The 11,311-nt window shown below is 51.6% G+C and overlaps 5 protein-coding genes across 5 annotated transcripts; 1 reads left to right on the top strand and 4 right to left on the bottom strand.

Annotated features, from left to right (window-relative positions):
• On the bottom strand, positions 1-1,391 carry An08g06400 (uncharacterized protein; the record flags this gene model as incomplete). Its single annotated transcript, XM_001392718.3, has 5 exons — positions 1-587; positions 660-885; positions 996-1,139; positions 1,204-1,250; positions 1,373-1,391. Coding segments are annotated over 5 exons (1,023 nt in total), but the record flags the coding sequence as incomplete, so codon positions are not given.
• A 697-nt stretch (positions 1,392-2,088) lies between these two features.
• Positions 2,089-3,344, top strand: An08g06390 (uncharacterized protein; the record flags this gene model as incomplete). Its single annotated transcript, XM_001392717.3, has 5 exons — positions 2,089-2,106; positions 2,172-2,360; positions 2,459-2,790; positions 2,871-3,008; positions 3,077-3,344. The coding sequence occupies 5 exons, from the start codon at positions 2,089-2,091 to the stop codon at positions 3,342-3,344; spliced, it is 945 nt and encodes a 314-aa protein (XP_001392754.1).
• A 733-nt stretch (positions 3,345-4,077) lies between these two features.
• Positions 4,078-5,811, bottom strand: An08g06380 (uncharacterized protein; the record flags this gene model as incomplete). Its single annotated transcript, XM_001392716.1, has 2 exons — positions 4,078-5,171; positions 5,238-5,811. The coding sequence occupies 2 exons, from the start codon at positions 5,809-5,811 to the stop codon at positions 4,078-4,080; spliced, it is 1,668 nt and encodes a 555-aa protein (XP_001392753.1).
• Positions 5,812-6,996: 1,185 nt separating this feature from the next.
• On the bottom strand, positions 6,997-8,347 carry An08g06370 (uncharacterized protein; the record flags this gene model as incomplete). The annotated part of the gene is made up of 2 exons (XM_059749125.1): positions 6,997-7,005; positions 7,139-8,347. 2 exons carry the CDS (start codon positions 8,345-8,347, stop codon positions 6,997-6,999), a joined length of 1,218 nt encoding a protein of 405 aa, XP_059604098.1.
• A 794-nt stretch (positions 8,348-9,141) lies between these two features.
• On the bottom strand, positions 9,142-11,025 carry An08g06360 (uncharacterized protein; the record flags this gene model as incomplete). The annotated part of the gene is made up of 4 exons (XM_059749123.1): positions 9,142-9,207; positions 9,247-9,490; positions 9,549-10,080; positions 10,374-11,025. 4 exons carry the CDS (start codon positions 11,023-11,025, stop codon positions 9,142-9,144), a joined length of 1,494 nt encoding a protein of 497 aa, XP_059604097.1.
• Positions 11,026-11,311: the final 286 nt, after the last annotated feature.

The raw sequence follows: 11,311 nt of genomic DNA, 5'->3' as shown, positions 1-11,311 counted from the left end.
CCAGTGAATGAGAATACGTACGTTCAACCTCTCCGGGTTGCCTTGCAGGACCCGTGTGAGCCACAATTGCTTGAGCTCCTTCTCCAACCGGGAAGGCAGACCGGGGTACATGCTGCTTCCTCCACTGAGCACAATAGCCTTGTAGAGACTGGAGCGCACATCGACATCAGCGCCCTGGATGGTGTTGAAGAGCAACTCGGCGATACCGGGCTGATCAACATCCACCAGGTGCGGCTGGAAGAGGCATTCGGGGGCTTCAAAGCGCTCGCTGCCGACGCGGATGACGCGACCATCGGGAAGGGTGTAGGACTCGACAAGGACGGTTGTGTCTTCGGAGAGCTTCTTGTCCAACTCGAGATCGTAGGACACATAGCAGAGCTTCTCCTTGATCTGGCGCACGGTTTCGAAATCGGCGGTACGGTTCAAGGCATAACCGCGACGGAGCAGGAGGGCGATGAGGTTACGGGTGACATCACGACCGGCGACATCAAGCCGGCGAATGTGGTGGTTAAGAACTGTGGATTCGTAGACGGGGATAATGTGGGTGACACCGTCACCGGAGTCAACGACCACACCACTGCTGAGACCTGTGGATTGCGAAAGAGCGGGCGATCAGAGCTGCGGGATAAGAGAGAGGATATGAAGCGTGCAAGACTTACCCTGAGCGTATAGTGCAAGCACAGCTTGAATAGCAACGTATACACCTCCAAAGTTGTAGCCTTCCAGCATAACCTCAGCCATTTGCTCCCGGTTCTTCAGGGGATTCATGGGGGGTTCGGTCAAGAGGATCTTGCGGCCCGTAGGATCGATCTTCATCTTCTCGTAAAAGGTGTAGTTCCATAGGTGTTGCATGTCGTCCCATCTCTTCACGATACCATTCTCCATCTGTATACCAAGTCGGGCCCAACGTTAACACGTCTGCCACACCTCCGGGGAGACAATGGAGCGATCGGGGGTGGGGGGAGAACGAAGGCACGCGAATGTAAATGACGTACAGGGTAGGTGATTTGCAGCATAGATCTGGCAGCAGCAGCTTCATCTCCGCACATGATATCCTTGACGACAATGTCGCCGGCCTGCTCCTCCGTTCGCAATATGGGCCGCCCCACTATCGAGGGGAACTGGTGCTCGGGGAAGTTCTATCCATGGGGAAGAAGAGGAGGTAAGTAAGAGTACGCAATGGGATGGGAGGTGATGACAGACCTGCGCAGCATATCCGACCTTGAGGAAACCAGTTCCTCCGTCGAGCACTGGGGGGCGTGGTTGGTTAGCTGGGAAGCACGGGAGGGACAGGCACCGACAAGGAGAACTCGGGGAGGGGGTAAGGGAAGATGAAGGTAAGGAAGAGGAGGGGGAACACGCATAAACATACCAATGGGCATGTCAGCCATGGTGAAGGGATGTAGATTGAGAGAGTTTGCAAGAGATTAATCAATTCCGGAGGGGTAAAAACAAAAGGAGCATGGGAGATGACGTCCAGAGAGCGGTAGGCTGGACGGGGTTGGGAAGCAGTTAGTAGTAACTACGGAGTAAGTTCAGTTCAGGCAGTTCAGTGCCGTCTACTACTAATCGTCAGTCTGGCCTGTCCGTCTCTCTCTTTGGTTCTGAGTGGGTCCGTGACCGTCCGTCTCGTGTGGTCGGCCTGAGGCGGTGTCTCATTTATTGATGCCTGTATGCCTGTATGCCTGGCAGCCTTAACTGCCTTTGAACAGCCCATCATTACCAGGTCTTCTTGATCTCTTTAACTAATATCTTAACAAGTAAATCTACAAACATGGAGCTGCGAGAAAGATTGTATTCAAATCAAGTGATTGATTATTATCCACTTATTAGCCACTGGAAGTAGCCACTGACTTAAAAAGTCCTACAATCAATTAGTAACCTTCTACTTCCATAAACAGCAGTAGTCGATCTTTAATGCTGGACTTGATGACCATAGCAACTCGCCGGCATCGGGCGCGCCCGATAGCATCAACGAAGTCTAATTACAACCACCGACGTCTATATAGACCCCCAAACATCCGCTCAATCCCCGCCCTACATCTCAGGCAGGCCCAAATTACTCCAGTCTAACATACAACATACATTATGACGCGAATTGGTTGGGTACGTTATAAACGACGGGAAAGAGAAAAATGTCAGCTCAAGAACTAAACTTCAATTCCAATCAGTTTGGCCTCGGCTCCATGGGCCTCGCCATGGCCAGCAATCTCCAAAGACATCTAGCCCGCAAAACAGCCCCAAGTCTCATATACTCCAACCGAACCATTTCCCGAGGTGACCCCCTCAAGAAACTAGGCGGTACGCCCGCAGACAACTTCTCAAAGCTTGTCTCGCAATGTGGAATTATTTTCACCATGGTATGTAAACAATCCATTTACTTGAACAGTTCCGGTATCTTCACTAGAGCCTAAAAGGAACAAGAAATGAAAAGAATCAATGCTTAAACAAGGAATAGGTCTCTAATGACGCCGTCCTGCAAGAATTGGTCACCACAGCTATCAACTCTGGCCACTCCCTCAAAGACAAGATCTTCGTTGACTGCTCAACGGTTCTTCCCGAGACTGTAGGTGCAACAGCCTCGAAGCTGAAAGAAAAGGAAGCGAAGTTCCTCTCCGCTCCTGTTTTCGGGGGCAACCCCATTGCTGTGGATGGGAAGCTCGTATTTGCCATCGGAGGGCCCAAGCAGGCGGCAGAGGTGGTGAAGCCGTTGATCCAGGACGTGATGGGAAGAAAGGTGATTGATTGCGGAGAGGACGCTATGAAGTCTTCGCTTTTGAAGATTGCGGGGTATGTTGTTCTTACCATCTCAACTTGTACTAGGAATAGGTAGTTTGAGTGGTTGCTAACAGTGGTATTGTTGCATTTAGCAATATCATCACGGTGAACTTGATGGAGGCGGTTGGTGAAGCACAGGTCTTTGCTGAGAAGACGGGCTTGGGTACAGGGCCTATGGAGGACCTTATCGGAGAGGCTTTTGGAGGTGTAGCTGGTGGTTATTCCAAACGGTGAGTGTGCCAATCATGTTAGGTGTTGACTATCCATATTTATGGTAATCCATTGCTGACACTGTCAGATTGACTACTGGTGCCTATGCACCGCCATTGGACTCTCGCCCAGGCTTCGGGGTGTCTCTGGCCATCAAAGATGCAAAGCACGCGTTTGCCATGGCGAAACAGCATAACGTGGAATTGCCGGGTTTGCAGGTTTCTCTCGATAACATGGAGGCTGCCAGGGAGTACGCGGGCGAATGCTTGGACAGCAGCTCCATGTACGGCTATCTGCGGCAGAAGGCAGGCTTGGAGTTTTGGAATGAAAAGAGTCGACAGGGAAACTCTCAATAGACTAGACTACAGAGTAGATACAAGACCAGGCCAGTCGTGTTGATCTCTCTCTAAAGGGGCGACAATAGTAGTTACATTGTCTTATATAGTGATAAATATAACCGATGATCTTCATCCACCATTTAGAGGGCCAAGAATGTGAAAGCCCTTCCAGACAGATAACCGCTGTCGGACTGTCCTCCTGCCCGCAGTCAGAGACATGCGCCTACATGGTGAAGAGTTCGAGACCCCTCCATGAAGCCCTCCATTAAGGCATTCTTCGCAGCTAAGGGCCGGCCAGAATATGAGCTTTTTGGGTTCTTGCTGTGGTACAAATGTCCACGCAGGACTAGTCCGTTTTGATAATCGTGCACGGACACTGGAATAGGAACATATTACACCACAGCCTGACGATGTGAGCACATCTTGGGACGATTGTCAATTGTCTGCCAGCATAGGTCATGGGTGACACGGTGTAGGGAGTACCGTGTGAGACGGAAGGCACCAGGGGGAAAGAAGACCACTGTATGCGGTCCTGTTATTCAGCTCAACTTTTTGTACGCTGTTTCGGCCAACGATATTGACCATCGTTAGCCAGCACCACCAGGGCAACCAAGTACAGCAAGAGGTGGCTGAAAGGGAGAAGTACATAAACTTCGAAGTCGATACTAGCTTATCACGCCCAGCATCTAAGTCATCAAGATGCGCCATTTATCTTGATCACTGACAAGGGACGACTGGTAATCCGTCTGCATCAGTGTGAAGTTTTAATCCTTGTGGTTTCGACCAAGGAAGGATAGGCTTCCGCAAAAGCGGGCCCCAGCGACCAGTTACCGAGATTGCGGAAGTGTCTTTCAAAGACAGGGTTAACCATAAGCTCGTCACCGTCACCGGAAGACAAAAGGCAGTCTGTCGCTTCGTATGGCCAATTCACAGACAGGGCGCGTGTGAAGGGAATGAACCAGTTCTCAAAGGGGTAGTCCTGATACGACATCACCAGGCGATCTCGCATCCGCGGCCATGGCAGATAGTCAATCCAAGCTGGATGGGCCGTGAGAAGCTGCGACGGGCGAGGAGTGAGCCACTCGGGCAACCGGTCATAATTTTCAGGGGTCGGATAAATCTGCCACCGCATGAGGAGGAACATGAGAAACAGCACGGCCACTTGTTCAGGGAGAGTGGATATATCCGGAAAGGTCCGCAGGATGTCGGTGAACACTTTCGACAAGGGATGCGAGTAAACGCTTTTCTCTGGGTTGAGAAGGGACGAGACGCTAGGATAAGAAGGTCCGACTAGGCTCTGCTTTGATACCCCTTTCGCTGCTTGGTGCTGTCGATTATGAAGAAAATCCAACAAAATGGCGTCCAGCGTGCATGTCGGAGCGATGTTGCGAATTGGGGTCAGGTAGGCAGGCAGTGGCTGCTCCGCCATAGAAGGATGAACACTCGATGGGTAGGTTGGAGACGGATTCGACGGCGGCCTCAGTGTCTCCGAGGAGCGTCGAAAGCCCTCTACTTTGGGGACCTGCTGCGATGCGTCAAGCAAAAAGTTGAAGCCCATTCGTTCATCGGTCCCGCCAAAGTCCAGACCGTGAGCCAGATTGTGTCGCTGGTAGTCGAACGCGATGCGAAAAGAAGCTGGGCCGGTTGCTGTTATCTCACGGCGTGCCGTGCCAGACGCATAGGCCGCATGTGCGGTGGAAGAAGATGCCTCGGGATTGGTAGGGTGCTCGCCAGCGGCTGACCTCTGGCCATTGGCTGAGAAACGGAAGGCATCGGACAACGGCGGTGTTGATGTTATTGGGGGAATTCGATTGGTGGCTGAGGAAGGCGTCGCGGCCAAAGTATCTGGAAGAATGAACTGTTAATGCAACTGTCTCCCTGACGAGATGTGTAATTTTCATGGGAACATACTCGGCTTCTCTTGCTGCCCCAACAAAGGCTGGATTATATCCATGATCGCTTTCAGCCCATGTCGAATCTCCCGATTTTCAGCTTGAATGACTTCATTCTGCCTCAAAGCCGCCTGAAGATCCAGGAACGGCTTTTGCGACGAAAGATCCCGAACTCGTTGTTCCAGAGAATCAATATGAGCTTTCGTCCTTTCGCGAATGGCGCGCTGGGCCTGCCGGTCGTTGGCCCGCTTCTTCGCCAATTGCTCCGGGGTGAGATTCGCTACACCTCGCGCTGAGGTGCAGTTGAGCTTGCGTTTGCGACCTGCGCCTGTTGCCGGTGTTCCAATGTTATCCGGTACGGGTGTTTCTGCGTCTGCGGAGGTCAATGCGGACGGTGTGGGGGAGTCTTCCAATTTCACCACGTCGGATCCGGGAGTGGCGACCGGGGCAGCGGTGGATGGACCCTGAACTGACGAGGCCGGGGCAGTAGCAGTAGTAGCAGCAGCGGAGAAGGGAGCGGAGGGGACTGAGGAGGAAGAGTCAAGATTCGCCGAAGCAGCGACATCGGTTAGAGAAGGAAGGCGGGTGGCCATGGCCTCACTCGCGGGCTACGGGAACGCAGCGGCCATGCAATACGACGGGAAGGAGGAGCACAAGCAAGGCGGATCAGAATCCCAGACAATTAAGGAGGATCTGGGGTTTAACTGGAGGATGATCAGGGTGGCATCGAGAAGGGAAGCACAAGAGAGATAAAAAAAAATAAAAGGAGCAGCCGATCCGGACGAGTAAGGACTGGCACAAGGACCGGCGAGTCATTTGAGGGGGCAAGAGGAGAAAAATAGGGAAAGGATCATTGGGGAAAGGCAGCCTTCAGCTGTTAGTTCTGGTCGGAGGAGACAGTCAGTCTGGTTGGCTGCGGTGGAGTTGCCCCAAAGTCAATAATCGGCACCACGTTTTGCCTTTTTTTTTTGCCCTCTCCTCTCCCTGACGGCAAGAAGACAAGAATCTTGCAGAAATGCCAGGCTACGGCCGAGCCGGAGTGTCTTAGATCTTTGGGATGCTCTAAACTTCCATAGTTGTGGCGCTGCTCCGCTTTCTGTCCCGCGCATCCCGAAGAGAGGCAAGAGAAAAGTCCCTCGCCAAGGTTCTGGACCCCAGAGCTATAGTACTAGATACAGATACTAAATCCCTTCATGAATTGGTGAATCCAAAAGCTACGATGTACTTGTCTCGGGTTGTCGGCACATGATACAATGACAGATCATTCTCCTCAATTGGCTTCTCCTTTCACCTTTGGTGTCAATCAGATGGTATCAAAGTTAAAAGCCTCTTTCGGTATCCACAACCCTGGTGATGCCTAACCAGACCAGTGCACCAGATTAGTGAGAAAGCACGCAGACATAGATCACTCCGTCCTTCGTAAATGTTCGGAATCAAAAGGAACATAGGTACAGGAGTCCTGAGGGATAACGATATCCTCTTAGCTCATAAAATCAGTTCATAACTGTACAGCATTACCGAGACCCAACCCGAGGCCTCATATAGTACACCCGATCGACAAACGGCTATATAGTGGGTGAAGCAGATAAGTGAGCAGATGCAACCATAATGAAAAAGAAAAGAAAAGAAAAGAAAAGAAAAGAAAAGAAAAGAAAAGAAAAGAAAAGAAAAGAAAAGAAAAGAAAAGAAAAGAAAAGAAAAGAAAAGACATGCATTGAATCTAGCGACTTTATTCAATCATGTGTCCCATTTTCGCGATCTAGTTGTACCCAAGAAAGTTAGCACCCCTGGCCAGAACAACATTACAAAAGTACCGCAACCGAACAACCGAGGCGGAGTGGGAAAAAGAAAAGAAAACAGCACAACCAGCCTCGGGAAGACCAGTTTAAAAGATAACATGGTGAGACCAGCAAAACTTACCTTGGTCCTGAGATAGCCCTCTACTTCTAGACTTTTGATGCCCTGCTTTCCCCCCGACCTCCATGCCAAAGGTATCATTGGCACACGCTCCTTAACCGCCACCTCCCGATTAGCACCCTCAATGGCTCGAACTTTGTCCGGATTATTCGTAAGGAGTCGGATGCCGTGAGGATTGGCATCCACACCCAACCCAAGATCGACCAGGATCGCGGTAGCCAGACCGTAGCTTCTCGCATCAGCAGGGTGTCGCAGGAGAAGGTTAGCTTCTACAGTGTCGGAGCCAAGATCCTGCAAATTATAGGCTTTGAGCTTCTCGCCCAATCCTATTCCGCGACCCTCTTGCCGCAGGTAGACAATCACCCCGCCAGAGGCATTGGAAGGCACCGGCACAGCCTGTTGGGAAGCCATTTCACTCAGAGTCTCCATGGGGAAGGACATCAGCCTGGCTGCTTCGTCCAGCTGTTCACCACAATCGCAGCGCGCAGACCAGGCGGTCTCTCCGGTATAGCATTCGGAGTGTATCCTCACCAGTGGCGCTTGACTAGGCGAACTCTCCGTCGAAGCTGCGATTTCTGTTGATACAGGTCCACCGTCGGCAGCTGCACTGCTGCCTTGCCCACCAGCTGCACTTTCAGCGTTCCCATCGTCATACCAACTGCTCACACGACCGGGATGCAATTTGCCCACATAAGCTCCACGTATCATACGATCCATTTCCGTTTCCCCTGGCCGAACCTTGTCCAGACTCCGACTTCGAATGGTGTTTCCAAAGACAATTGCCAAATGTTCTTTGTTGTCCAGGTTGTTGTGATAGAGGTGGAGAAACATCTCCGCGCCGGTAGTGGTCGGAATCCGTGCGCGAACGATGCATTCGACTTCGGGAAGGCAAGGAAGGAGTTTCGGGGCTTTCGTGTGTGGTAGCTGTTGAGTCTGTTGAAGCAATTTGGCTGGATTGAATGTGCCACCCGGGGTAGCTGGAGGGGTAAAGGAAGGGGAGAGAAGAGAGGCAGGCACGGCGGGGGTTACATCACCCCGATCGCTATCTGCGCTGTCGGACTGGGCGATAGCATTGTCACGAAGCTCGTCTACCCTACTACCTGAGGGCAGACTTGTTGTTTGATCTGTACCAATGGAAAGTTCTTCCACGGGGCGGGAGGGCGCATCTTGCGCCGTGAAGGTTGGGGAGGCGTGGGAAGGTAGGTTCGACATGATGAGCGCGGATGACAACGCGCAGATAGACGGAAGGCAAAGGGAGCGAGAGCTATAGGGGCGAAGATATAGCAGAGGACTTCAACAATAGGTTGGACTAAAATTGTAGCAGTGGGACGGCGAAAGGGGGGAACATGATCATAGAGAGCAGTTGTAAAGTATCACCATTGCCGTGGGATGACTATGGGCCAGTTATCCCGCACTTGCTCTTCTTCGGCGCCGCATGTGGTTTCGGACCCTCGGGATCAACGGCGGCCTCGGTGGGGGAAAAGTCGCTGACTCACCACCATTTGTCAGGCCTGACATGCCTTATGTAATTCTTACTGCAGAGGAAGCTTCTGGACCGGTTATTAGGCACCTTTAGTGTGTCTGTTAGAACTAGCTGAATCTGAGAATAATACGGAATAGACACTACATATAACCATAGGTGGCAAGTAGGTTGAACCCTGTCTATGCAAGGAATTTGAAGTGTCACCCAGGGTCTTACTCCAAACTAATAACTAAGTGACTATTGTACCTCCCGCATAAACCAGCAACTTGTGGCGATCATCCCACTCATCCAAAGCAAACCTAACTCCGTAAATCCGTGATTTTCCGCCTTACCCGCCAAATTGAAACATTCCAGCTCAATAAATGGGTATCAAATAGTGCGACCGATCATGGTGCAAATTATCTTTTCTTTTCTCCCTGTGTCTTTTCCTGTCCCTTCTTTCTTTCCCCTCCGTCTTTTCTGCCTCGCCCCCCTGTTTTGTTCGCCTGCCCTCTTGGGCAGTTTCCCTCTCTTACTGGCGCTGTCACTCGAGGAGAGACAGCGCTCCGTAGATCTCTCGTAGCGTAACGTTGACATCCCAAGACTTGTTCTACTTCCCAGGTATATCAAGTACGAAGCGTCGATCTACCTCCATCTCTTTGTCATCTTCTTCGCCCTCGAACTTGAGGCGGTAGACGTCCTTTTTGGAGCCCATGACTTCTGCACGATAGAACGTGGTCGTATCGGGATATCTCGCCAAAACTTGTTTCCCTACAGAAAATGAGGGCAAGGCTGACCCTATCTGGGGAATGGGGATCAGAGAGGCGGCAGTGGTTTTGTAAACAGCTCCCTGTTCACCATTCTCGTTTGGCTCCGGGTCCTGCACATCATACCTTGAAAGATACATCGGTCAATGATCCTGTGGAAGTGGACTGGGGCGTCACGCCGTACCGTTTTTTCACTCCATCCCCAGAGATCGCCTTGATAATGCACTGAATGCCCTCGCCTTCGACCCCTTGTTTGTTCTTGTTGTGTTTGAAGACAACCTCCGCCCCAACCACCAGGTGTCCGCTGCGCTCTGCAAGGGTACCCTTGGTACCCTCCGTGCCTTCTTCTACTTTGACATACACACCGCTGTCGCGGATGTCTCGGCTGTCACGGACCTGAGTGCTGGAAACACTGGTGCTACGCTGAACGCCGCCTTTCGTGCGACCAACCTTGTCTGGCAAGGCAGTAGTGGAGGGCCCAGGCGAATCAGTCGCTGACCCATCCAATTCATTTCGCTTCTTCCGCGACTTGGAAAATGTAGCAGCGCGATTTTGAGGGGCCTCCGCTTCGGAGGCCTGTCGAAGCGCGGTCAGGAGACCCAAGTTCTTGATAACATCGCTAGGCTCATCCTGGAGAATGGCTCTCTCCTCGTCGCACAGCTTAGACATTTGTCGATATAGACTATCAAGCTGATCATGCTCGCTGAGCGAAGGTTCTGTTTCGTTGGTTAGCATCCATGATCTCAAGAGCAAGTAAAAGCCATGAGATGAACAAAGGCAAACAATGACAAGATGTTAAGAATGCAAGATAAGGTAAACGGGTTGAAACATCAGCCTGACAGTCAGGACAGGATAGCTAGAAGGTCTCATGCAAACTGTAGAACGGAACGAAGAAAGGAAAGCCCCAGTGTCACAACACATTCAGCGATTCGGGGCTATGTTCAATTTGTGCAGGGCATACAGTATGTGGGTGAGGCGGATCAGAAAGAAAGTGTTATATAAGACTTACTTCCACCCTCTTTACCAATTTTCTCGTTCAAGGCGGCGATTTGCTCCGCCAGCGCCTTCTGCTTGTCATTCTTCTCCTTCGCCTTGCGCAGGTCCTGGAGGATCTTGTTCCACATGTCAGTCTCCTCATTGGCTGCCAGTCCGTTGTCCCTGGGGACTGGAGGACCTCTTGGCCGATTCCGGGACATGTTCTTGATCTTCTTGGAAGGTGAGCTTAGATCCCAAGCTGTAGCAGCAGTAGCAGTAGCAGCAGCAGCAGTCGTAGTAGCCCTTGGTTGACTGTTCCTGGTTTTAGCCGAGGTTGCAACGGGCGCGGAGTCTCTAGATTTCTCGATAATTAGAGCCTCCCATTCGAAGGCGGAAAGGATAGCCTGCCGGGCAGAGCTTCGAGTACCACGGGCAGCACCTTGTCTGAGGTTGTGGGGACGAACAGCAAAGGCACTCTGAGGCTTTGCAGAAAACGGATTGTCCGGGGTGGAAAGCCTGTTGGGCCCGACTGATTGGGACGGAGGAGACACGGGAACCTGAGCTTCAGGGACCCCGTCATGCTGAGCGTCCGACTGCGAAGCTGTTCCTTGGGCGGAGAGCTTCCCTTCGCGGCTAGCCGGTAAGCGCTTTGCGCCCCAGGAGACTCTCTGATTGGCAGATTCCATTCCGCTTCACGTAACGGATGCGGCACACCCAATCGGGAATGGGGTAGTAATGATAATGATAATTAATGGTCGATAAACGAGTTGGGCGGGATGGAGGGGCTCACCCTCTGAGACACCGGGGGAACGAAAGCAAGAATTATTTGGTCGCTCAAGGACTCAAAAACCCAGTGTTGTGTCTCTGAGTTCTGTCTCTTTTTCCCTTCTCTGCTCTGCTGTGACAGATAGAACAAGTTTCAAGTGAGCGAGTGGATTTATTGAGTAGTATTCCACTTGAGCTGCCGTTGTT

The sequence above is a fragment of the Aspergillus niger genome, assembly GCF_000002855.4.
Source record: "Aspergillus niger supercontig An08".
NCBI classification, from domain to species: Eukaryota; Fungi; Ascomycota; class Eurotiomycetes; order Eurotiales; family Aspergillaceae; genus Aspergillus; species Aspergillus niger.
Note: the sequence above shows the minus strand (reverse complement) of the source record. Positions and strands in the feature narration are given on the sequence as shown.